The sequence below is a fragment of the Sceloporus undulatus genome, chromosome 6, assembly GCF_019175285.1.
Source record: "Sceloporus undulatus isolate JIND9_A2432 ecotype Alabama chromosome 6, SceUnd_v1.1, whole genome shotgun sequence".
In the NCBI taxonomy this organism is placed as follows: domain Eukaryota; kingdom Metazoa; phylum Chordata; class Lepidosauria; order Squamata; family Phrynosomatidae; genus Sceloporus; species Sceloporus undulatus.
In genome coordinates this window covers 56720325-56746957 of record NC_056527.1, presented here as the reverse complement: position 1 = coordinate 56746957, position 26633 = coordinate 56720325, and the positions used below count along the sequence as shown (strand labels likewise).

The following is a 26633-nucleotide window of genomic DNA, read 5'->3' as shown; positions in this document are numbered from 1 at the left end:
GCCTTCCCACATGCCACAACTTGGTTCTGGAAAAGTCTTTATGTTTTTACATTTAAATCCCACATTTCTTTCATCATGAACACCTGCATCCATTCCTGCTGGTTTGGGGGTTGCTAGCCTTTCAAAAATATTACTTCAAGGAATCCTTTTAACCTTATGTTGCATATAAAAGGAATATGAAAATTGCAATCCTAGGTAATAAAACTTGTACCGAGTTATACTGAGAACACTGTTGGAGTAAGCACGCTTAAAACTGTACTGGAAATCTGAGGTTCTCCCATTAAATACCTGATAACAGCACATGAAGTTTATGCAACATGCTAAGACAACATAAATCATTCTACTGCAGCTCACTACACTTTGTATTTCACGGAACTGAGTTTGTATAAGGAAGCAGCTGAAATAACTTGACACAGCAAACTGAATTAAAAGTTTACTTTAATTCTGAACCATTTGTATAACTGTTCTCATGAAGCATCTGTATCACAGCAGGCTACAATAACTTTGGATAAAAGGCAACTGGTAAACTGTCCAATACAAGGTTCCATACAACAGTTCTTTACTGGCCCCTACCCAGACATCTCCAGATAAAGTTTTTGATCAAAAACATGAAATAGATCCACCTGCTTATTTTAAGCATATTAAAAAGGAAACTAATTGGACCATTTCTATTTGTCTAATTTTTTTATACAAAAAGGCTACACAATGTTACACTTGTCAGATTACGATTAGAGTGATTATGAATTAGTGTTCTACACCATTACTCGATCCTTAAAAATCAGAAGTTGCTGTAGCATGTTCACTATAACTTAAACACAGAGACTTAAAAACCCTACAGTTACTGCAAAAAAGAAAACTACTTTGAAAGCAAGCAAGGTCAGTACCATTACAGAGATTTAAAAATTAAAAAAAGTTTTAAACAAGCAAGGCTAGGTTTGATAAATTCCATCTTGTGATTCATTCTTGTGCATTCTTCGTTTCGTGAGTCACTCCCCAAATCCATTTGTTACTCCTCGACCAAAAGGACCAGAACAAAAAGTTTACTTCAGTTGTTCCCATAGGAAACTCAGCTTAGTTAGTGTGTCAGGCACTTTCTGAGATACTAGCCCACCCCTCGAGCCCTCTCAGCAACTCTACAGGCCAATCACAATGCAAGATCATTCAGACAATACAGCTGTGTAGGAGACAAAAAATAAAATAACACGGTGTTAAAATAAAAGCATGGTTTCTCTTGTTAAGTCAAGCCTATATAGCATGACACACCTAAGTTAATCACTTTCACAAATCACAACATGAGTCAGTTTGAATGCAGACACTACACACTTGACACTCATGACTGTGGCCAACATGGACCAACCCAAACGGTTCCCTCCCTGCCAGCCATGTTCTCAGATTGGTAGGTGGAACTTCTTACCTAAAGGATGATTTACAGGTCAGTATCGAACCAGGCCAACTGATTACTGTCACCTGGAGGCAGCCCATCCATAAGGTCCTGGGCATGTCCTAGATCTGGCAGCCCATCAACTGGGTAGTCAGCACCCGGGTGGTGGCCCCCCATTTCATGTTCCATCATTGGGTCCATACCCAAGGCATCCTGACCGTATCCTCCAGAGTGGAAAGAACGGTAGCTAGGATCTAGGAAAGTTAAGGGCGGCAGAGGGGAGAAGGGGGAAAAGCATGTTAACATGTTAGACGCTTCCAAAGCTTCAAATATCAGTGTGTGAGATTTTCAACAGTACAGCCACACTGAACTCACATTTTCTAGACTCAAACTGTATGGACAAACTGACAAGCCAGTAAGTACATTTGTATAGCTGCACAATAAAGCATGCTGCCATGAGAAGCATAAGCAAATTTCAGCCAAGCTATTAGATCTGTTTACTACTGAAGACCTTAAACAGCAGCACAGCAATACTATTACAATGCACACAACTAAAATGCACTTTCTAAACCTTTCTAGTTGCACAATTAGCTTTTGTAACCTACTTTTTAAAAAATAATTATACCACTAGCACATTTTTTAAAAGTGCATATTAGGCATTCTTCCTGTGTTAGAATACAAGCAATTAATTCATAATGCCTTGGTGAGGATCTCTCACTGAACAGTGCAAGTACTCTTCAATTATAATGTGAACCACCATCTTACTGAAATGGGTTTGTAGTCCTCTATTAAATAGACTGATATTTTATTTTTTTACAAGTCAACTAAGCAATTTATACATACCATCCGGGCGATAGCCAAGAGGTTCTCCCTGTGCACCAATGTCGAGTCCCAGATCAGCAGTCTGTGAGGAATATGTAAAATAGTATCTGAGGCAGGCAATTCATTTCAGAAGCAATGTGATCCCCTATAGTGCTATGAACTAATTTTAATGGCCACTTAAATGCTGCTACATGTACACTTTCAGACATTAAGTACAACATATTATTTAGCTATGGTTACAGAGCAGACAGGCATTTTTTCCATGTAGCAAGCAAGTCAGCTTGCCTTGCTAGGGATGAATGTGCTGGTTTATTCTAGATTTAAGAGTTGTTGCCACAATACCATGTCATAATTTAAAAAATACTGTAATACAGGAAACCTGTTTTCTCATAAAAACATCAGGTGCTTTATGTATGCATCATTCAGTATCAGCATCTAGCATTAGCGTCCACTTGGTTAGTTCTGCCAGTTAGCAACACTGAACAATAACCAGCAGGTGCCATATCAGGTGCCAAGAGTTCATGCTTTCTTGCTAATAAAAGCAGGCCTTTCTTTCACTGACAATCATTTTATGCATTTTATTCACTATCTGAAACAAAGTCCCAAATGAATTCTATGAACAGGAAGTGTGTTACATGAATCGGAGGTGTATTAAGACAACCCACCTCATTCCAAGCCATTGGTTCAGTCCTGAAGAGAGAACTGGTCAACTCAACTGAAAGCCGTTTCTTATAATCCTGTGGTTTATCCTCAGACATCCTAAACAATACTGCAGCTGCATATGTTGCTGTTCAAGGAGAAAAGAATGTTAAACACTCTCCTCTACTTCACTTCTCCATTACACATTTAAACTGCCTACTACTCAAGGCTTTCTGGGTAGTTTATAGTCTGTTAAAATACATAACAATTACAAAAACCATAAAAATAAAACAGCAGAGAATAAAAATTTTCACCATTGAAAACCAAACCAAAGCCAGTTACAGTAAGAGTGCAGGTGTATAGAAATACTAAACAAACATACAAGGGGAAGCCTTCACTTAATCCTTCCTTCACTTAAGCATTAAAAAAGGGTGGGGTGCGTGCGTGCCACCTCCCCATTCTTTTATAGCCACCTGCATCACAGTTTTGGCAGGGCCATCAAGAGGAGGGTCTCAGAAATGGGAAGAGACACTCCTTCAGCAAAACCTAGCTCCAAATCATTTAGAACTTTCCAAGGTTAAAACTGGCATTTTGAACTGGACTTAGAAATACATTGGCAGACGGTTAGCAATCTTGCTGCCTTGTTTTTGACTAAAACATTTCCCAGCAATTTTCAAATTTCGTGCCACACAGAATGTATTGCAGTAGTCTAGACAGGCTACCAAGACCAAGACAGCTCTGACCAGACCTGACTATAACTGCTGTATCAACCAAGCTGATTAAAAGGCACTCTGAATCAATCAGGCTACCTGAAGTCTTCGGTACAAGTATGGAATCCCAATGCTGTTGGGATGCAATTCTCAGAACTCTTTACCACTGGCCATGCTGGCTAGGACTCGTGAGAGTCATAATGCAATATCATCTGCACTCTGGTCCTATCTTTTAGATGTTAAACAGCATATAGGAATAGAACACAGCTCTGAGGAACTTCAAAGCACCACTGCCATAGAGCTAAACAACAATCCCCCATGCCACCTTCTGGAATCAACTATTGAAACAGGACTATAACCACTATAGTACCAACCCCAACCACTTATCAAGAAGGATACCACGGTCAATGCATCAAAGGCTACTTACCCACACCCTCATTCCTAGAGTGAAGAAGTTCCGTCAGTGGTGCTGTTGCTCCCTCTGCCTCAATTGCCTCAGCTGCTTCTTTGTCCTGAGCCAGTTCACACAATACACCTGCGGCCACTCTCTGGATGTTCTCAATAGGAGAATACAGCAGCTAGAAGGGAGAACGGTGAAATCAGAATGTTCCAGCCATCACCAGACACAACTAGGAGGCACATGTTACTGAGGAATTACCCTTTATATTATCTTTGAACAAAACAGTTACTTGTCACAAAACAAGAGCAACTATGTATTCAGGGTACTGCCAATTTCCCTCCAAAGTTCTGTTCTTGGCTTAGGAAAAGGACTGGTTCTAATTACAAAATTAATAAGCAAATTTTAAGTTGGGGACACTTTTAAAAATACAAACTTCTGTGCTCTTCCACAAAATCAAGAACTATTCCAAGTATTTCCTAGCCAAGAGATTTTACCTACCTGTACAAACAGTGGAATGGTGTTAAGACCTCTAATTACAATTCGATTGTGGACATCCCTAGCCAGGATATGAAGGGCCCCAGTGCAACCTTCAACTATTTCCTCCATGCGCACACCCTCCTGTGAAAAAGACATAATACAGTGGAATTAGCACTTTGCTTTATGTAGCAAAGTTGGTAAAATGTGTCTTCCTAACAAAGGACCAACTGTATACTTCAATGTTATTAATGTTTCTAATTAAATAATTACACTATATTGTCAAAATGTAGACCAGTGAACCAACAATACCATCTAATGAGATTTTTCACCTTTAGCATTTCAAGTATTTTTTAAATTAGAAACGAATACTGAGTTTATTCCCTATTTTTCATAATTTGAGAGGTGTTTCTAGTGTATCACTGAGAAATCTAATCCATTTCCCCCATTGGCTCATTTCTATTACATCCAAACTTTTATGACACAGATAAAGTAACTCAGTTTAAAGGTTGGAAGGGAGGTGGCATTTACAGACTTGCCAATTTATTTACAACTGGATGTAGATATCATAGATGTTATCCTTTGCAAAGAATGTGATGTTGCAAGGAAACTACCCTCTTCCTATGAGCTTTTATGAAATATTATGCATGGACAAGGGGCAGAACTGCAAGGGAAGAGCAGCCATTACATAGAAAAAATTAGTGCAAAAAAACCAACCTGATTAATGTGGCAATCAGACCTAAATTTAGGTATCACATGGGAACGCATATGGACCTCTCCCCCATATAAATCAAGGTCAGCATTGAGGGGACCCTAAAATTAATATGTATCTCCAAAATGTTGGAGAGGCTGGACACCTTAGGCTCCTTTGAACACATGTGGTTGGACTGTCCCAAAGTTCAAGATTTTTGGAATGCAATACTGATGCCTATCTCTCTGATTTGAAACAAACTGTAACCTTCTGTCTGGGCCTTCTCTTATTGGCAATTTATTGTAAAGAGAACACTTGTCTGAAACATCATAAACTTATCACAGTTCTCATCTCACCAGCCAGGAATATAATTGTGAGCAGCTGGAAAACAGGGAATGTACTAATAAGTGACTGGTGGAAAAGAGTTTGGGACACTTGGCTACTGGCCAAGCTTTCTTATATTTTTCATCTCTGTAATGGACAAGAAACCAGACACCTTTTTTGATGATTGGTCAGTGCTTATGAACATAAATGCCAACTCATTTGCTATCAGACCTCCTATTCATCAAGCTATTCTTTGGAAAGATACTTTGATCTGAACTGCATCAACTAGCAAATCTGAGTGATGTCTTTAGGACTGTTATTGCTATTACCCCCCCCCCTTATTATGCATGTTTACATATACACCTCCAAGACTATTTGTTATTTATGCATTAATTGTTTGTTTTGTATTGTTGCTATAAAACAAATTAAAACACTTATTATAAAAGAAGAAATCTAATCCATTTTCTATGTGTAAATTTTAGCAAATTGCCGGCAACTCAGACTCTGTTTACTATGGATTAATGTTTCCTGACTAGCAAATATGGCCATATACTTATTGCACATTAAATGAAATCAACCTACAAATCCTTGGTTGCCAGCTATGATACAAAAATTATTTTTTCAGGTGACAAATCAACCCAAAATATAACATTCCTGTCACTTCTCATTTTTACTTTCCACATTTTCACCTTTTTTAGTTTGAAGGCCACTGGTTATAGATAACACCTATTAAACATGAATCTTTCAAAAAACAATGGTGAGTCTGGGATCCTGTGGCACTCCTCAAAAAAAGTTGAAGGACTAAATGGAGATTTTGGGCCACACATTCTCCCTCATCATGTTCTTAGGGGCTTATCTGATTACACCTGGAAAGATTATGCAGTCAAGACACATCTGACACACACACACACACACACCCATATTACACAGAGCCTTTTGAAAAGTCAGGTTTCAAATAAAAGCACCAACATATCTTTTTATAGGCATTATAGAAATATGGTGCAGTGAGAGCAGGATATAGGTCTTTGGATGCAATCACACTAGAGATAATATTCTGTCTCCTTTATTCTAACCCAAGAAGTTATTAATAATATTTTAAACATACCTGCATAGAACACCTCAAGACACTGTGACTGTACTACTAGGTGACTAGGATTACATTACTCATAAAAGCAACCAGAAACTGCGTTAGTGAAGTCTATTAATGATTTAAATAATTACGGCATATTTTACATATACTGTCAATGTGCATTTTGAAATCTGTATTGGAAGCATAAATGGATGAAACGGGAATCTTAAAGATAAACCCAACAAAGATAGTCCAGTGTCATTCTGCACCATGTATTTCTTGCATTAGGAGCCATTCTTCCTTAAGAATCACATACCACAAATTGCTGCTGTGTGCCGCCCATTGAAGTACGGCGTTGAGTATCTTGATGGGCTCTCACCAGCAGTTGCACTAATCTTGGAATAGCACCTTGTTCACGCAGTGGAGCATGATTTGCTGGACAGAGTGCAAGATTGCGGATCAGACCAACAGTAGCCTGCATGCAATTATAGGAAAGGCAGTTAGAAAGATGATATTCGGTAATGCACATCAAAACACAGCTTCACTGCTTGTTTTAATTTGTTACATTTATATCACACTTTTCTTCAGAGCCTCTCCTCATTATCCTCTTCCCATGATCAAATTTCCTCTAAACAGGGAGTTTTTGAAGTAGCTAGCTCCAAGTCACGCAGTGAGGAGCTTCATGGTCCACTGCAGGGTTGGACCAGTACATCTGGAGTATTCGTCTAACATTCTAACCACATTAAATACCTCAAAACCGAGGAAGTGTTTTCAGATCTTCCGTCCTCATTCTGGTGGCCACCAGCATTGTGACCCCCTCCCTCCCTATAGTATAGGACTATACTAATAACATTCGATTCCAGGCAGCCTCACCTTGATAAGAGGCCAGTGAGATGGTGGATGCAAAAGTTTAACCACCACAGGAAGTCCATAATGCAGACGCACTGCATTTTGTGCCATCTCAGCTTCTTGATGCCGACTTGTGAGGTGACGGAGTGCACAGATAGCTGGTTCAGTGATGTCTTCCCTGTCACCAGCTCGCAGAACTGTGCGCACAAGAGCCTCAATACCACCAACTTGGCAGACCATCATTTTATTCTTGTAGTTGTTACAAGTAAGATTAGAAAGGATACCAGCAGCACAGGTTACAACATTGATGTCATCTGATCCCAAAAGCTGAACAAGGGTGCCAAGAAGGCCCTCCATGCCTTCCTGTATTAAAAAGAGGGAGAGGTGCATTTAACATCAGCTTATTTCACCTTGCAAGCTACTGTTTTTAGCATAGCCGTTAATAAACATAACAGAACACAGAGATCTGTTTTGTACCATGGATTTTTACTCTATCACACTGTTTTGTTATCTTTTCCTGTGACTTTGTATTTGAAATTTTCCTTGCTGTTACCAACCTTGATCCTCAAATGGGATAGGTGGGATACAAATAAATTATTATTATTCCAAAGTGGCAGTTTGTTCTCCAACTAAGAATACACACATACAGTACGTAAACGTTGGAAGGTGAAAGGTAGTTTTGTTCTGCCTCCTCAGTTTCTTTTATTATCAAGTTTAATACTTAGGGTTAGTCTACCGTATAATACTTTTCAGTTGACAGGTATCACACTTCTGGAGCACAGAGTGACTTTTAAGGCAACCATGTGGCAGTAACAATAATTTCTGAGATACAATTGAAATGCATTTTAAAAATGTATGTTATTTTACTGCTGTAATCTGTTTGGATTCCCTGAGATTAAGTGGTCTAATAATAATAATAATAATAATAATAATAATAATAATAATAATAATAATAATAATAATAATAATAATACAGTAATAATAATAATAATAATAATAGCAGCAGCAGCATCCCCCCCTTTTTTTGGTAAAAGTGTAAGCCTCAGCCCCCCTCCCTGCTTTAGATATAGCAACTAATACTCTTCACTTCTGATTTAGCAGCAAAACATACCATGCCATTCTATCTGAACCCAGCAAACTATGGTATGCTTGTTACTAGTTTAGTGGCAAACCAAAATGGAAGCCAGTTTTAATTCTAGACTAGTTTATATTCTGGTTTGCCACTAAACTAGAAACTGAGGGATTCCATAGCATCACTTATCAACCTCTTGTGACCATCACTTATCAACTAAATAAACTAAAGAACACATTAAAGCTTTGAATGGTTATTAGAAAGTATGACATCCTTGTTCTTTTACCTGCTTAGTTGCAGCATCTGAGAGATTTCTAAGAGTCCAGAGACAATTCTGAACAAGCCGCTGGCTTGGATCTGTAAGGTGGAGTCCCAAAGCCTGCATTCCACCTAAAAGTTAGTATGTCAATCAGTTATCATAATCCTCATCTTTATATCAAAAATCAGACCCAGGCACGCCCCCCCCCCCCCCTAAAAATAGGTCAGCATGGATTCTCAAGCATGGGAACCATTGCAGCTCTACTTTTTATGTGTAACAGTTTTACTCTTTTAACAATGGAATAGTTTCAGATTCATCAAAGTTATAAGGCACAGTGAATTAACACACAGCTATGTTTCCCAACTCAAAACCATATCAGTACGGAGAACGTAATGGCAGAAACCCACAGGTGAATGAGTCTGCTAAATCTTATTCTTATCTGGGCCATAACCCATAGTAATTGGAAGATGTCATGCCATTCTGAAATTGAGCTTATACCTAGCTTTTATTTTGCTGAAGCAGGTAGAACTTCAGTTATATCATGTCATGTAGCTATGTTGCAATCTGAACATTCCAACTGGTTTTGAAACATGTTCCCAACAGTAGGCAGCAGCTTTTCATTTTATCAGATACAAAATGACAACATCAGCAGTTTTGACATGAAAGCAGAAGGACAAGTTTTGACAGTGGAGCAGTTAAAAAGAGGAGGTACTTACCAGCTTCAACAATTGCTGGTTTGTTACTTGAGCAGACAGACAGCACCTTCAACACTCTGCTTGTGGTCCAGAGTAGTTTTTCATAGGTATAAGTCCTCATTATGTTTACTAGAGCCTGGGGTCCACCACTTGCCAAAATTATAAGCTGTATAAAGATTAGAATTCCTTAAAAATCAATAGATTCCATGTTTCATCTGTACAACAAATATATGAGATAAGCTGGGGTGGCAGATGGTAAATGGCCCAATGTCGCCAAATGACTGAGTTGTGATTTACTTGCACCTCCCAATCCTGGTGTGTTTGACTATTACGTAATGCTGGATCTCAGCTAACAATTCTCTTGTGGTCTTAAAGACTATCGTCAAATACTGTTCATCTAAGTAGCAACATAATTAGAATACAAAAGTGTTTGGCATCAATCTTTTTGCACTCAGGCATTGCTATGGTTTCCTTGCATAGTAAGACACTTTAAATGATTGATAGTTACCTTGCTCTCTTGATTACCATAAGCAAGAATCTGAAGGCAGTCTGTTGTAATGGCCAAAAATTTGACATTTGTCTTGTTGAGCAAGGCAACCATTTTCTGTAGACCTCCAGCTAGACGAACAGCCATTTTGGCACCTTCTTGGTGCAACAGAAGGTTGTGTAAAGTAGTGATGGCATAGAAGAGTACAGAATCCACTGGAGAACTATAAAGAAAATGTGGGTTAGCAAGCATCCAGGTCAAAACAGAAATGTTATGAAGATATGCCAAATCAAAGATGTACCTACCCAAGCATTTTAACTAGAGCAGGAATGCCTCCTGATTTGAAGATTGCCAACAATCCTTCACGATGATGAGAGAGGTTGTGTAATGTACCCGCAGTACAACGGGCTGTTTCCACATCATTTGTATTCTGCATAGTACGGACAATGGCAGACACCATTTGAGGGGAGCGCATGATAGCATGCCTAGAGGCTTCTTTTTTGGACAACTGATGAACCATAACTGCAGCTTTGTTCACCACCACCTAAAACACATATGAAATCTGTTTTCAGTTAAGTTTGGAAATCTCTGAAGCACTTTCAGCAAAATTACAACACATAAACTTACTGTCATCCATCAAGTCTGCCTAACAAGTCTGCACTCCTTGAGTGAAACAAAGTGAAATGTTACTTACATATCACCTGAAAATAATAAGTACATACCTGGTCCTCATCATTCAACAGTTTGGTCAGTTCTGGGATGGCACGAGTTGCAAGTTCTGCATCATCTTGGTAATTTATCAAATTAACCACAGCATGTTTTAACATCTGGGAAGGTTCAGCAAGGCGCTGCACATTTGTTGGATGAGCTGCATCAAATTGTGTTGATGGGATTTGCATGCCTTCATCTAATGTTTCTGGAAACATGGCAGCGCGCACTCTTTGTGCTCGAGTCATAGCATATTGTCCATCAATATCTGGAACAGGAATAAGCCCTTGTTATACTTAATCAACAAATGAGTAGTCAGACAGCAAAGTTGTAAAACTCAACTTACCAGCAACCTGTTCCTGAGTGAACGACTGAGAGAACCCCTGTTCCCACTCATACAGAACTTGGTTGGTATCAACATCTTCCTCCTCAGGATTCCCCTTTCCACTCAGAGATGGCGCTGTTGTTGTGGCACCAGAGTGGATACCAGAATCCAGGTATGACTGTTGTTGCCAGTGGCTGACAGCTGCTTTTCTGTCTGGCTCCATTGCCATGTCTAATTCCATCAAGTCAGCTGCAAGAGATCAACATTTACAAGTGAGCTTGCTTAGAAATTAGGTTTATCATTTTAGCAAAATTCTATTTTGTACTTGATATGAGATGCAGTGGCTCAAGTGGTTAAGACGCTGACTCTGTTGATTGCAAGATCGGCAGGTTGGCAGTTCAAGGCCCAGGTGCTGCATGATGGGGTGAGCTCCTGCCACTAGTTCCAGCTTCTGCCAACCTAGCAGTTCGAAAGCATGCAAATGCAAGTAGATAAATAGGTACCACTTCTCAGTGAGAAGGGAACAGCGTTTGGTGCAGTCATGCTGGCCACATGACCACCAAAGCAGGCCTCAGACAATGCTGACTCTTCGGCTTAGAACAGAGATAAGCACCATCTCCTACGGTTGGTTATGACTAGCCATGACTACTTTTACCTTTACCTTACTTGATATGGAGGTGCAAACCATGTCCACTTATAACATCACAACTCTTCAAATAAAAACTGCATAGGAAGCTAGTTCAACATACATTTGAGAACAAGAGTACAATGACACAACCATAATGCAATTCTTAATTTCCTAACAATACTGCTGTTTCCCACAGTTTATGAAATGTTTCTCATACTCAAAATGATTCCTTTAAGTCAGCTCTTTTTCTTTTTTATTAACACACACCTTGGGTTGCCATGTTCCTTTGTGTGCCTCCAGAACTGTGGTCTTCTGCGCTTCAGACCCTAGAACAAAAATTTTAAAATGTTAAGACGTGGTTGGCTTTAGCAGTTAGTAACAGAATTTAAATCTCTATTCCACCAAGTACCCAGATAGATTTAGTAAAAAAGCCAATACAATTTATCAACCATCCTACATATTGAACTAATTTGGGCAAACTGACTCTCCAAAAATCTGGAAGAGCAGTGGACACTGCCTGTGTTGCGAATGTATAAACTATGTCTCACCAATTTCTATAATATGACTACAAGCTTCTAGTGACTATTTCCAAAGGAGGTAGGACCTACATAAGCACCGCATCACTGGAACATTTTCATGACTAGAAGAAATGGGGAGGGGGGGGTGAGCTGAGCTGGTGCTCCACACATATTCATTATGAGAATAACCTATACACTTATCAATGCAGGTTTTTCAACAGAACCCGCAAAATGCCTGAACACCTACTGCCCCATCATGCTACACTGCTATAATGTTATATTCCACTTTAACTGCCATGGCAACCTTCTGTGGAATTCTAGGGACTGTAGTCTAGTAGTGAGGGGCCCAAGAAGTCACTCCCTAAACTGCAAATCCCACGATTTTGTAAAATGTGGCCATGGCAGTTAAAGTAAGACACAGTGCTAAAAGAGCGAAGTGATAGGGCTCCTAGTTTTCTGAGGGCTTCCTTCCTCCAGGATCATTTCTTCCCTCTCATATCAAACTGTTTCCCAACTGCCATATTCTTTGCAGAATGAGTGGCATCAACAAAGTCTGCCATTCTCAGCAGAAGGTATGAGGTTGAATTCTTCTAAGACAGGCATTAAATTCAGGTTCAGCTGTATAATTCCAGCTTGTGGTTCTACTTATAGGTTTAACATTTTCTTGTAAGTGAATTTACCATGCAGGCTCTCTGCTCAATATCAAGGATAGTATGTATAGTTTAAAAACTGCAAAACTGATTCTACAACCTTGCAAAGCTGGCCTTTTCTAATAATTTAAGACTTATATAATGCTGGATGAAGATCATGCTCCCATATTATTTAACTGGTTATCTGCAAAATGGTGACAAAAAGTCGATACATGTATGGTCCACCAACAAGTACGAGGGTCAAGTAAATATAAAGGCTATAGTAACTCAAAATGGAAAGCACCCACTGAGCACAGCAGCTATGTGGAGATTTAACAGTTTAACCTGCATTCATTAAATGCTTTGCACTGGCATGAAATCAAGAACAATGTAGTCATCTAATCATAAGATAAAAATTACATAAAGGCTCTGGAGTTCTCCATGCAAACTATGCAGGGAACAACAAATATGGCTCTAAGAGCAAATGTGGTTGTTCTAAGGAATTTAAATGAATATTTTTCTCATTAAAAAACAACTTATGGTCTACTTTTGGGCTGAATAAAAGTGTAGCTATCTTTTTCTTTTAGGCTGAAACTGTGTTTCCCAAACATTCAACTGCTTTTTAGTTCTCCATCTTTGATTGCTTCAGCCCCCTGCCCCATTGTGTGTTATTCAAGTAAGGTTACAGTTGAAATCATTTCTCAAGTTCAATAATTTGCAGCTGTTGTTCCAAAAAGTGGAAGGCTGTGACAGTAAGCAGTCTTATACAGAACCTCCAAACTAATCCACTTATCTTCTCCTCCTACTTCCTTAAAATCTTTTTTGATTATTGCTGGCATTACTGCAAGTAGAACTCAAGTTCAGAACAGTGTAATTCCTCTAGAAATTAATTTACTTCTTTTAACCAATTCATGCCATGTTGAGGTTATCACAAGCCAAAACATAGATTCCCTATGTTTCAAACAGTAGATTTGCTTGGAATGTTCAACTTACATTTTGCCATTAAAATTAAATTGATTTTATTGTGCCCTATCTTGAGAACTTTTTATATGGGGAAAGATACACAAAAATGTTACCATCATCATGAGGGCAAACAGATAAGCTTAATAAACTTAGTCAATGCTAATTAAAACTCAAAGATGCTCAGAGCTGAAATCTGCACAGCATTTTAATAAGACTAAAACAAGTTAACTGAAACATGTTGATAAGGCAGGTTTCTTGAAGCATAACTGAACACTTGTAACAGAGGCTACATTCCTTTTACACACTGAACAATTTCTAATGATTCAATATAGATCAGTAAACATGAAACTAAGTTTTGCTGTAACTGTACTGTAACTACTAACAGAGTAAGAAAGATGCTATCCTTCTGGCTGTAAGAAATGTCCTTCACTGCTAGCTGCTTTATTAAATTCTTTAGAGTTGCAATTTTAATGTTTTCAACTAAAGATAGATGATTAAAGAACTGTATCAGATTACAGTATACATAATGGAACTAAATGAAACAGTTTTACCAGGTAAACGTTACAAAAAAGAAAAAAGCAGAGCCATTAGAGTTGAAAATCCAACTCAAGTACAGTAGTTGGATTACTAGGACATGCATTAGCTCAGGGAAACCAGGCTGGGATTATACCAGTATCCCATCATATGGAGAAAACTTTTGAAATCAGTCAAAGATGCACCATCCCTCTTTTCAGCAGCTTTCTGCAAAGCTCAATTATTACAAACTGAGGGAGAGGACAGAAATGTTGTATATACTGTCAATCCTTCTCTTTCCATGTCATTACTTTGGAAGAAAAATTAAGCAGATTTCCCAAATATATTTGAAAATATTTTTACCTAACTGAATCAGAAATGACAAACTTGGCCTACTAGTTTAGCTGGCTTTAGCCTGAGGAGCAGCAATTATCCAGATTTTTATCTGAACATGTACTAAAAGCACTTTTAAGCTGTAGGCCAACTAGCTGAGGAACAGAACCCAGACAAATCAGCTTGGAGAAGAGGACTTCTTTGCCTCCTGAAAGTAGTATAGAGAGTCAGGAGACCTTACTGAATGGGATGATCCACATTTTAGTCTAGCAGAAGGCAAGTCCTCAATCAAACCTAATTTTAATATTTTTCAGAATTTCATGGATTAGAGTATTAATAGGCCATAGCAAGACCTGAGTAGTGCGTCCAAGGGTCCAAAGAACTCCAAATTTATCAACTTTGTAAGGTTAGTCAGTACTGTCCCTTTGAATTTGAGATTGGGAGAGAGACTGGGAGAGAAACTTTTGCTGAGGTCACTCAGTTACTTCACAGCAAACGTAAGATTCAGAATGTAAACTTTCTGATTTGTTGCTCAGTGTTAACCACTATATAACACCTGGTGTATTTAAACATGTTCAATCCAAGTAATCCTCTTAAATGTATAAGCATCTATATTTGTATTTAAGCATCCCATGATTTTACCCATTTGACCCTTCCTGGGACAGGCATACAACTAACAGTAGGTCAGTTTTTCCCTTGCAGGATTTTGATATTTAATGCCAGTATAGACTGGGGATGTGATTGTCAAGTCTGCCAATGCCAGGACAGCATTTTTAAATTCCTGTTCTATGACTGAGTGGAAATGCAGCCTGAAGGTTTTATATTTTAATATACCAACAAATACTGTATAATGCAAGCTTTGGTCACCACACTTAAAGGTAGAGAGGAAACCAATGTATGAAAGGCTGGATCAAATACTCATTGAGGAAGGTTACATTTGGGTCTCTACTGCTTTGAAGGGAAAAAAGATGATGATATACGTATAAAGGCACACATATGTAGACAAAAGCAGATGGAGCAAGTATTTCTTCCTGCCTCTTACTACTAGAATCCAGTCATCTGGTTACGCCAAATTCAGAACAGATGAAAGCAAGTACTCACACTACACAGACAGTAAAACTAAAAAATGTGCTACTCACAATAATAATAGTGATAAGCTATCAATGTGGATGCCATAAAAAGAGACAAAACCTTGAATTCATAGCATCAGACTTCCAATGGCTATGATTATGATACCGCCATTATTTTCATTATCAAAGACCGTGTTCCTCTGAATATCAGTTGCTAGGGCTGCGAGTAGGAGGAGAGAAAGGAAGCAACAGTCAATTAAAAAGTGTCTGACAAAATACATTCCTCAGTAGTTTTCTAATGTCTAAGCATGGTCAATTCTGGCAGGGTATGCCTTTTTACACAAAAATGCTGTCCGAGCTTGATTTACGTATTCCAATATGAAAGCATTACAGCTGAGAAAGTTAAGCCACTATACCCTTATTTTTGAGTTATGACCTTGTCAGAAAGTAAGTCATACATATCTACACATTTCTGAACTTTATTATGTCTTACTGTGGCACCTGGCTGACCAGCGTAAAAACATAATGCTGGCTTTCAAAGGCTCTTGTCCAAGCCAGTAAAATCTCTTATGAATTCTGCTTCATTCACAAAGAAGTCTAGTTGCCAGTGCAGCATATAACCCCAACTTTCTTCCTCCTACTCCTAGTCATCTGAAATTAGGCACAGAATAGAGATCTGCAAAGCTTGTTCACGTCAGATGTATCATTTGTGGAGCAGTTTTCCTCCCTCAGTTATACTATACTCCAAATCTAGACAATTTTATAAACCATTCTACCAAAACATAGCCAAATTAATTGTTTAGCGTTGTAACAGTGTGTGTGGCCTGCTTTCAAGTTGCCTGTTGATTTATGGTTACCCCGTGAACTGTACAATTAATCAGATCCAAATACAGGCTGAGTCTTCCTTATTCAAAATCCTTGGGTGGGGCCAGAAATGTTTTGGATTTCAAAGTTTTTCAGCTTTTGGAATATCTTGGAAATGGGTCCAAGTTTCATATGCATCTTATATACAGCCTGAATGTAATCTTATAAAAATAATATTAATAACTTAAAGCATGAAACAAAGTTTGTATACACTGAACCATAAAAGCAAAGCTGTAACTTTGTCTCAGTCACTTATGTGGACGATTTTGGAGTATTTCAGAGTTCAGAATTTCAGATAGGGGAGACTTATCAAACTATAGTAGAGTAAAAGCTGTTAACCCTCGATGCCTTTGCACTCTTCCATTTGAATAAGTGGAATGTTTAAATAATAGTGAGAGTTATAATCATATGCAAGTTCACTGATGCCAGAACTTGTACAGTATCAAGTTTTCTCTCTGCAGTGTTTTGGAGATGAACTTTCGTTCTTTACTACTTATTTAACATGCCCATGATATCTAAACTTGCAATAGCAAAAGGAGAGCCTGAATGTTTCATTACTTGCAACATTTACAATTGTGTCATGCATTTCTCCAATTAAAAGAGGTTAAACTAAAAAGCAGTATCCAAGTCATTACATTAACTCCTGCATATCTAATATACATTTTTAAAAAACTAATTATGCATATATATTTCTAGACTAATATCCCAATCTCAAGATGAGCAATAACCTCTCTCTTGTCCAAATATCAACTGCAGCTCTTGCGAAAGTTTATCCCCCCCCCCCCCCCCAGTTATAGACCTCCATTGTGCTGAGTTCATCTTGGAAGCTAAGCAGGGAATTGCATTGTGCTATATAAGGGCTGAGCAAGCGCCACAGGCATCCAATGGTTCATGTCACAACCAAATAGCTCTTTCCTGTACACTGCTGAGAATTCAGAAGCTTTACTCACTCTGTTTACTCACCTGATTTATTAGAAGCTGTGCTATTCCAACATCAGCTCCTGCCCAGGTGAAAAACTTGGTCAAGGGGGGCAAAGCTCACTTAATCGTCCCATTGTTTTGCAATCCTTTCTTTTGTAATTTAGTTCCTTTAGTTCAAGGATACACACACTAGCAATCAACAAGGATGTTTAAGGCAAAACTGAAGATAACCATGCCATTCACTCGGCAGAAACCTGGTTTGCTTCTTTTATCTGCCACAGGCTTATAGTGCAGACATAACTGTATACCCTGCTAGAATGTTTATAGGAAAATTTGAATCTGGAAGCACTCGAATATTCATCTGGATTGCTTACAAATTTATTACTATCATTAAAAAACATACCAAGGTAAGTCATTCAGACCCAACACTTCTGTGGGTTTGCATTATCTAGCTGTAACTTAAGCTGGGTATCAAAATTTCAATTGAGAACAGTTAAGAACGGTTCAGGTTGTCTCTTCCCAATCTGTACAGCAAGAATGCCAAGGCCTCTGAAGAATCCCCCTGAGGAACAAAAGGATTGGTTCAAACTCCAAAATGGCTAATCATGCCTATCTGTCACCAATTTTGAAAAAGCCTTTGAATGGATGGGATGGGTTGACAAAGCGACAAAATGACTATCCTAGGGCAGCATTGTTTTGGAATCAACAAAGAAGGAAAATGTCACACCTGACAAATGTTAAACTATTTTTTCCTCCTCAAATTGAACAAATAAATTCTATATAGAAAAGACTGAAATTATTTTCCCTTTCTTATCATGTTACAAAGTTATCCATCTTTTATTTAAATTAAGATCAGATGGGCTAAGAATAATGCTTTTCATTACAAAGAATTTCATCATGATGTAGGTTGGGGTAAATGCTAAGTTTCTTTTAAATAATGATTCAGTTATTGATTAGTCCTGCAGTTATTCTCTAAACTGAGCGTATGCCTTTTAACAGAGAGAGAGAGAGAGAATGTACACAAGCAAATAACCAATTGGAGAAATGATCCCTACTCATATTGTGTGCATATGTGCCTTCCTCCAATCGGTCGACTTATGACAAGCCCATGAATTTCTCAGGGTTTTCTTAGGTAAGGAATACTCAGAGCTGGTTTTGCCAGTTCCTTCCTCTGAAATGTAGCCTACAGCACCCAATATTTGCTGGTGGTTTCCCATCCAATTACTAACCAGGGCTGACCCTGCTGCCAGAATCTGGTGCCTTCAGTGTACTGTATTTGCCTATCAAAGATCCAAAACACACTGCAGAGACTGCGGTAACTGCCCTGGCTCAATGTTAGGGAATTTTGGGAATTGCATTTAGCCTTTTCTGTCAGAGCCACAATAAACTATAACTACCAAGATTCCCTAGCTCTAAGCCAGGGCAGTTAAAGTGGTCTCAAACTGGATTATTTTTGCAGTGTGTTTTGGACCAAAGAAGCATTTTGCTTTTATTTACAGAAAATAAACTCCTCTAGACCAACTACGAACTGTCTTTTTTTGCTACTTTATGAAGGTGAGGCTGGGCAAAAAACGTTAAACAGAAAAGAACAAGAGTGGATGAGAAAACATTCTCCAATGAGCAGGTTCCTCTAACTGCATGACTGTCTTGACACTCCAGTATAGGAGCATTTTAAAAACATTTCCTCATAAATAAAACAGGAAAAAGCACAATATGTTTGTAGTACAAACAGATGCATTATTGAGTTATAAGAACTAACCTGAGTAAATACTAGCCTATTTGTAAGTACATGGGTTAGTAATAAGATACACATCACTGTTTGGGAAATATGAATTGGTATCAATAAGCAAGTATGATATGGAGCCGTTCCTTATTGGCCATTTAAATCACTGATTTTAAGTACACTATTCCTGATCAGAGAGTGCTCTGTAAGTCTTGCACCTTTTCAGTCACAGGAGAAAAGGGCCACCCTCCCATAAACCACATACTTATTTCTGTTTGGTTATAAGGAAGTATCCGTTAATGAAAAAAATGACATGACAGACTTATTCCTAGGTTTCCATGTCTAAGCATGGTCATTTTCAATTGGGTGTGTTCTAATTTTTAGCACAATCTACCTTGATTCATATACCATGTGTCCTTGGCATCTGCTGGGGCTTGATTCCAGGATTCCTGTGGATACCAAAACCCACAGATGCTCAAGCCCCATTGTATAATAGATCACAGTAAAATGGTATCCCTTGCATAAAATATCAAAATCAAGGTTTGCTTTTTAGTATTTTGAATTAAAAATATACTTTCAAGATATAGATGCTTTAATCTGTGATGCAGAATCTATGGATACTGAGGGCCAATGTATTCCTCCAATATGGAAGAATGACAACTAAGTGAGAAAGTTAAGCCACTAAGTTTTGATTTCTGTGCTTGTCACAAAGGAAGCCACGCCGTGTACACATTTCTGAATGCTTTTATGATGAGTAAAATACAATGAATTTTTAGAAATTCAGAAAGTTTCACTCACACACAAATGTTTGGAGTTGATTTTCAATCACTTTAAACTTAAAAAAACCTCACTATGGCAAGCAGTCACAATTGCTCCTTCTGTGGCTTTATCATCATTCCTGTGCCATGTCTTTCAACGGAAGAGAAACCAAGCAAAGCTGCCAGAAGCCCTGGTGGTGCAGTGGTTAAATGCAGGTACTACAACCACTCACTCCGTCACAAGGTTGTGAGTTCAATACCAGCCAGGGGCACCAGGGTCAACTCAGCCTGGCATCCTTCTGAAATCGTTAAAATGAGTACCCAGCTTACACGTTGTAAACTGCTTAGGGAGCGCTTAAGTACACCGATAAGCGGTATAGAAATGTACTTGCGATTGCGATTGCTTTGAGAAATGCTGTAATTTTTTTAAAATGCAAACTTAGACTTGACAGTCAATTTTTTGTTTACCTACTGCTATTTACATAAAGTAAAAGATGTGTTACACTGGGTTGTCACAAAAATTCAGAACCACAGTACAACTGCTTTCCTTCATGGGAAATATAAGCATTTGGATGCTAAATTATTAGCATCAACCACCATGAATGCTTTATTTTTCCAGAGGTCTATTCCAACAGGAGAAATAACCAGTGATGCCTAAACACTAAAAGCAGATGATGAAATCTCCTCTTCTTTACAACCTTATATATTAACCTTAATAGTATGATCAGGGGGCTTCCGAACTGCAGTGCTCAGAGCTGGGGGAAATTCCAGCTTCTAGCTCCTGAGGTATTGAGTAACATTTGAGGTCAGCAGTCAACTCTGTAGCAGCTATTGTTTTTTCAAGGGAGCTATTAGGAATTGCCAGACCAAACAAAACAGCCCTGAGCAACAAAGATGTTTCAAGAAAACACAGTGCAATATTATTCTCAAATTCACTTTCCATGTGGGAATAGATTTAAATTAAGAATCAAGAAATTAACTTGCATTTTTTAAGTTCATGTGCTGATCAGTTGTTGGCTGTGTTAGGAACATGGTATATTAAGCCATGCTTGTCCCCCCCAAAAAATGTTAAGGTGACATGGGGGGGGGGGGAGAGAGACAGGAAGTTCATAGAGGGAAAATTTCTTGACTCCCACAAGAGGGCAATGAGGGAGGAAAGGAGGATTTCATTTTTTCCTAAGTCTTCACATTTATATCCTCACCTGAATTACAACCACCACACAATACAGATGTCTACAAAATGAAAGTACAGACTTGTAGTACATACTTCATGTTTGAAACACGAAGCTATAGTGGCAAGCATTTAAGAATCTCCCAGTGATGCCAACAGGGAGGCTGAAGGAACTAACTGAAGCTCTCAACGCCACTTATGCTACTGTGAGTACACAAACCTTGGCTACTGTTTTCAGGTTCCCCACCCAATGAAAGAGATTGGCTGCTCAAGTCAAGTCTTGTATTAGATACTGCCTACAACCTCTAATTACTGACCATCCCAGGGTTAACATGCAAGTACTTGCCACAGGCATCAAAGTAGTCCCAGGGAAACATTACAACCCTCAAATTGTGTCATTAGCATTCGTACTGTCCACAAGTACCGGTACTCCTGTTACCATTTTGCTTTGCTAGCGTTGTGCTGATAAACACCTCTGCATCAACATTAGGATGAGATCTTTATGAACAAAATGCCCAAATATGGCTGGCTCCACAAACTCTAAAGACCTTTCTCTGCTATTACAAACCCCAATGTAGTCAAGTTATAACTCTGAACTCAATTCAATCACATTGGATTAGTCATGTTTTGTAATCAGAAATGTCATGATTAAACCCTATGGAAAATAATCTAGCCATTACTATTTAAATAGTACAGTCATTATGGTGCCTTTCACGCAAGTTATTTTATAGTATGGGCTTAACAGAGATATGCTGATCCAAACACATGACTTTACGAAAGCACATTAAACACTATATTGATATGCTTTAAGTCTTACGGTATCCATCACTTCATCCATTGTGGGTTTGTTGAATTCAACCTAGTTCTACTTCAAGAGTGGGAGTAACCAAATGTTTTATTTCTCCTAGGGAAAAAAGTATGACCTCATGGTATACTGCAACCTTTCATGACATTTTCAAATACAACGATGTATTATTTGAACAAAAACTATGGCACAGGGATTCAAATATGGGTTCACTGATATTAGCTGTCTCTTTTATTTACTGTAAAGCAACTGCAATGTTTTCCTCACCAAGGGCAGAGATACGTGTGTTCAGCTGTGAGAAGCATGCAGCCCTCCAGATGTTGGTATACAATTGCCAGCATTCCTCACCACTGACTATGGCAGCCAGCGCTGGGAAGTCTTAATAGTCCAAGACCTGAAAGGCCACATGATTTCCATCCTTGGGGCAGTCTTGACATCAGAAAAACAAACTAAAAGTTTCAGGGCCAATTCAACCTTTTCTATGCTAGAATCATTTCACGTAGGAAACAGGTTAGTTATACTGTTACACATGTTTGCTATCATACTGACTGTACACAGAGGAACCAGTTGCATGTACCAGACCCAGGTAAATGCAACATACACACAACAAGTTCGTCAATATGGAAACATACTGATTTGCTCATAGATATGTCATTTCCACAAAGAACTAAAGCGGCCATTTTCTATCTTCCTTCGAAGAACATAAACTTTGATAAAAGCTTCAACATTATCCTACAAATGTGTTTAAGGCAGGGCCAGAAAAGTATCAAAAGCAAAAGCCTGAATAACAAGCCTTTATGAATTACAGGAAAGCAAGTCCTCTGATTTTTTTCCCCAGCCATTACTTGATTCTGAGCAAAAAAGTGTTGCTTTAAAAAAGGAAGACAACAACAACAACAACAACAACAATAAATGACCTGGAAGGAGCCTGGAAAGAGAGGGGGGGGATATTTCTAAACAAGCTAAGATCCTGAACTAGCATGTTATTTATAATCATTTTAATGTCACAGTAATTGCTTAATACCACTGTAGATGTGATGCTACCCATGAATCTTCAACTCAAAAAATTAGGATCAATACCTAGATAGTAAACAGATTACTCCAAACTTTCCCAACCTGGCGCCCTCCAAATATTCTGAGCATCAATTACACCATCAGCCCCTTCCCTCCGCTGGCATGATAAACTACCACCAAATATTGGGAGTTATAGCTCCCAGGAGGAGAACTGGGGAACTAGAGGAGGACTAGTTAGCAACTTGAACATTTTCACACTGTGCAATGCTGCACCAGTAGGTTGGTATCAGAGTCACTCTCCCTTGTAGATTTAGTTTTAAGTGCTATATTTTACAGTAAACAGTAAAAGTCTTTTGGAGGATATATGGCATCTCTCCTCTTATACGCAGCTCAATTAAAAGCAGTTATGTGCCTTAGCATCCAACAAAGACAACCCAATACAGTATGTGTAAATAAATCAAGATCAGACAGTAGAAACATTCCATAACAGATTTAGACTAGAGGAGAAAGCTATGAGTATGAGATCCATAATTAAAAGCTACTTGATTCTATTAGTCTTAAATGCCAAGTGAGCAAAAATGGAGCCTTAAGGATTTGCCTGTGTCAGGTAATACTAAACAGGCATCAGAATTTCCTCAAGCTTTTAAAGAAAGTATTCATTCCAGTTTCAGTGTTAAAACAGAGGCTTTACACTGCACACATATTGTATGTAAGACAAATTCAAGTATACATCTATATTTTAATTCTCCTTCTGAAATATCAAGTTGTGGGAGGGATATGCCAGCGCTAATCTGATTCTTCTAGTAAATTGGGATTGTTTTCACTGAAATGTACTGTCTACCGTAACTGTAGAAGAACATCAAGTATCATGCAAGACAAATTCATCTTAGATACATGTGTGGTGTTGTTTGCCTTCAAGGTGCTGCTTGCCTTTCCCCTAAGACAGGACTTTCTTGGCAAGTTTCTTCAGAGGGGGTTTGCCATCACCATCCTCTAAGGCTGAGAGACCAACTTCCCCAAGGTCACCCAGTGGGTTTCCATGTTGGGGGATTTGAACCCGGCTCTGCAAAGTCAGCCCCAAACATGGGGGCTAAATACATGGGGTCCATTCTTAAGAAATGTGATGGACAGAAGGACCCAATATCTATTTTTAAAAAGGTATTAACCTACTGGATAGGTTACATACAGTATAGATTTCTGCTGAGAACTGCATTATTAACACCTTCCAAAAATGTTACTTAAACTGCAGGACAAGGCAACGCCCTCAAATCAGGTTAAGCATTCAGGTCAGGCAGGCAGCAATTTCTAACTTGGAAAGGGCTACTTAGGTGGAATATTTTGAAGGTTGGAGTGTTATTGAAAACCGAAGCCTGTAGTGTTATATCTAAGATACCACTAAGACTTTGTACTGTATTTAAATTCCCAGCTACAGGCACTGTTTACATCCTGCTACCCTACCTTCTTCCCACTAAAACACAGCTGAAGAGTCGAAAACATGATCTCTCAGCATGTCTGAGCAATAGCTTTTCACAAATCTTGGGAGCAATGGAAACTGAGCAAGTTCTACAAACATTTAAAGCCCCCAAACAATGGAGGAGATCAACTTTCTCAGTTAATGCCACCTGAAAGAAAGACAACAGATAGCAGTAAAAGCCCCGAATCGAGTTAAACGGCTGGGAAAGGAACAGGAACTTTCATTCATCCCATGTATTTCAGGAGAGACATCTGAAGAAACCTACGGCCACAAAGACAACCCATTGAAACAGTGCATTCTCTCTTGAATGTGGCGGTCGGCTCCACTTTTCTCCCTCAAGATTTTTCTGCCATCTATACGCTATCTCACCTGATTAATAAATAATCTTATTATAGTAATAATTATAGTTTTATATGTATTTACACCATTTGTATGCTGTCTTGCCCCGCCCCCAGAAGGGACCCAAGAGGCTCACAGACAATTAAAAAAGAACATCACAATAAATTCAAACAATCTGAAAACATCCTACATTTATGTGAGAGAGACAAAAGTTATGACATAACCAAAACACTCATGTTCCATTAAAGCCGCCCAAGGAGAGGTGTGCAATGCTTGCTTTTCACACCATTTCCTCGCCGTCCCCCACAAAAAAGAAAGAAAAATCAGGGCTCAAAGTGGCTCACGGTCCAAAATAAAATGAAATAAAAATCAACATGCCACCAAAAACTTCCAGTTAAAAAAAGGGGGACTGACAGAACTATTGCGAACATAAAAACGCTGTGGATCCTGGACCTGGACCTGGAGGAGGGGGCTTCCTTTTTCGAGGGAGCCTCTCCTTCCTTTCCTTTCAAAGGCAGGCAGCCCTTAAAAAACCCAGAGAAGCAAAAAAGAAAAGTTTGGTCTGTGAGCAGCCTTGGGTCCCCCTACTTTCCTGGGAGAAAGTGGTAGTGTAAATAAAACAAACAAACAAGAGTATATGTGTGTGTGTGTGTGTGTATAGAGAGAGATTGATTTCCCACCCTCCCACACAAAGAGCAATGGATATAGATATAGGTTATAGATATAGGCTAACAACACCCAAACCTGAGACTGTGAATCTTCCAGTTAGTTGTAAACCACCAAGGTGGTATGGAGCTATACACACACACACACACACACACACACACACTCCTGTCCTGGCCCATGATATCATACATCAGTCTGAAGCTGCAGTTGCTATCCTGACCCAGAAGGAGAGCAAACGCGCTTTCAACCCCTCCTTGCCCTTTGTGCGTGTGATAAGCGTTAGCGAACTCGCCTTTTTCCTTTCACGGGACGCTTTTAACCCTTTTCGGGGAAGCACCTAAGTGTGATGCAAGTCCAGAGGTGGGTTGTTGTTGTTGTTGCTGCTGCTGATGCGCTTAAGCAGAAGGAGACCCTTTGCAGGAGGCTCCCTTTCCGGGTCCTGGGTGCGAAAGAGGACAGTGGGGGAGAGAGAGAGGAATCCCGAGAGAGAGAGAGGGGGGGCAATAGCTTGAACTTAAACTGTGGAGACCCCCCTCTCGCCCCTACTTTCCTCCTGCAAGGAACAACAACAACAACAACAACACACCCTCTTCCCTCCAAACCCAAGCCACTAAGGCAAAGTGAAGCAGATACGAACACAACTCCCTCCCTCCCCAAACACAGGCTCTAATACCGAGGAGGAAAGCCCTGAAGCACCGTCCAGTTCGGTTCTTTTTAATCTCCGCCTTCTGTTCTTACCGCGCCCGGAGCGGTGTCCTTTCCTTCCCCTCCCCTTCGGTGCTGCTCTGCCACCGCACCGAGCGCCGCTCACAAAATGGCGCCGCTCACCAGGAGCTTTTTATAGCGGAGGGGAGTAATTCGACCCTGTATCCCGCCGCCGCTTGGCGCGCAACATTCCATAGGCGAAGCCAAAGGGGAGGGAGGAGAAATAGTGCCTCCTCCTTCCAACCGTTTCTTCCACTTCTACTACTATTGATTCTGTGCTTTGCTTGCGCGCGCATGCGCACACTGGGCGCGGCGGAGGGAGACACCCCCGCGCGAGGGAGAGACAGAGACAGGCGCACTACTTCGGCGACCGACGGGAAAGAAAGAGGGATTGTGGGAACGGGGCGGAGGAACGAGGCCCGGGGGTTGGGTGGAGGGATCTATACTTTGAGGTGTGATGGGGCACTTAGGAGAGGGCGGCAGTTGGAGAGCGAGCGGGGCCAGAAGTGGAGGACTCGGAGGGAGGGTTGGGGAGTTAGTTTCCTCTCTCCAGGCGGCCATTGGACTCCGTTGATCCTGGGAACGAGGGAGAAATACGTGTGTGAATAAAAAACAAAACAAGTCATATAGAGAG

The 26633-nt window shown here is 39.5% G+C and overlaps 1 protein-coding gene across 4 annotated transcripts; it reads right to left on the bottom strand.

Moving 5' to 3' along the window:
- Positions 1-421: 421 nt before the first annotated feature.
- CTNNB1 (catenin beta 1) lies at positions 422-26186 on the bottom strand. 4 transcript variants are annotated; one of them, XM_042472432.1, is made up of 17 exons: positions 26033-26178; positions 15629-15779; positions 11801-11859; positions 10927-11154; positions 10595-10848; positions 10178-10416; positions 9894-10095; positions 9407-9551; positions 8718-8821; positions 7384-7722; positions 6827-6985; positions 4451-4570; positions 3980-4130; positions 2869-2990; positions 2225-2285; positions 1415-1635; positions 422-1174 (listed from the first exon to the last, which is right to left on the bottom strand). In XM_042472432.1, exons 3-16 carry the CDS (start codon positions 11811-11813, stop codon positions 1427-1429), a joined length of 2346 nt encoding a protein of 781 aa, XP_042328366.1. In that variant the 5' UTR covers positions 11814-11859; positions 15629-15779; positions 26033-26178; the 3' UTR covers positions 422-1174; positions 1415-1426. The 4 variants fall into 4 exon arrangements, with proteins under 4 accessions (XP_042328366.1, XP_042328367.1, XP_042328365.1 ...); XM_042472433.1 differs by lacking the exon at positions 26033-26178 and adding an exon at positions 17387-17616; XM_042472431.1 differs by lacking the exon at positions 15629-15779 and having other exon boundaries at positions 26033-26186.
- Between the last annotated feature and the right edge of the window lie 447 nt (positions 26187-26633).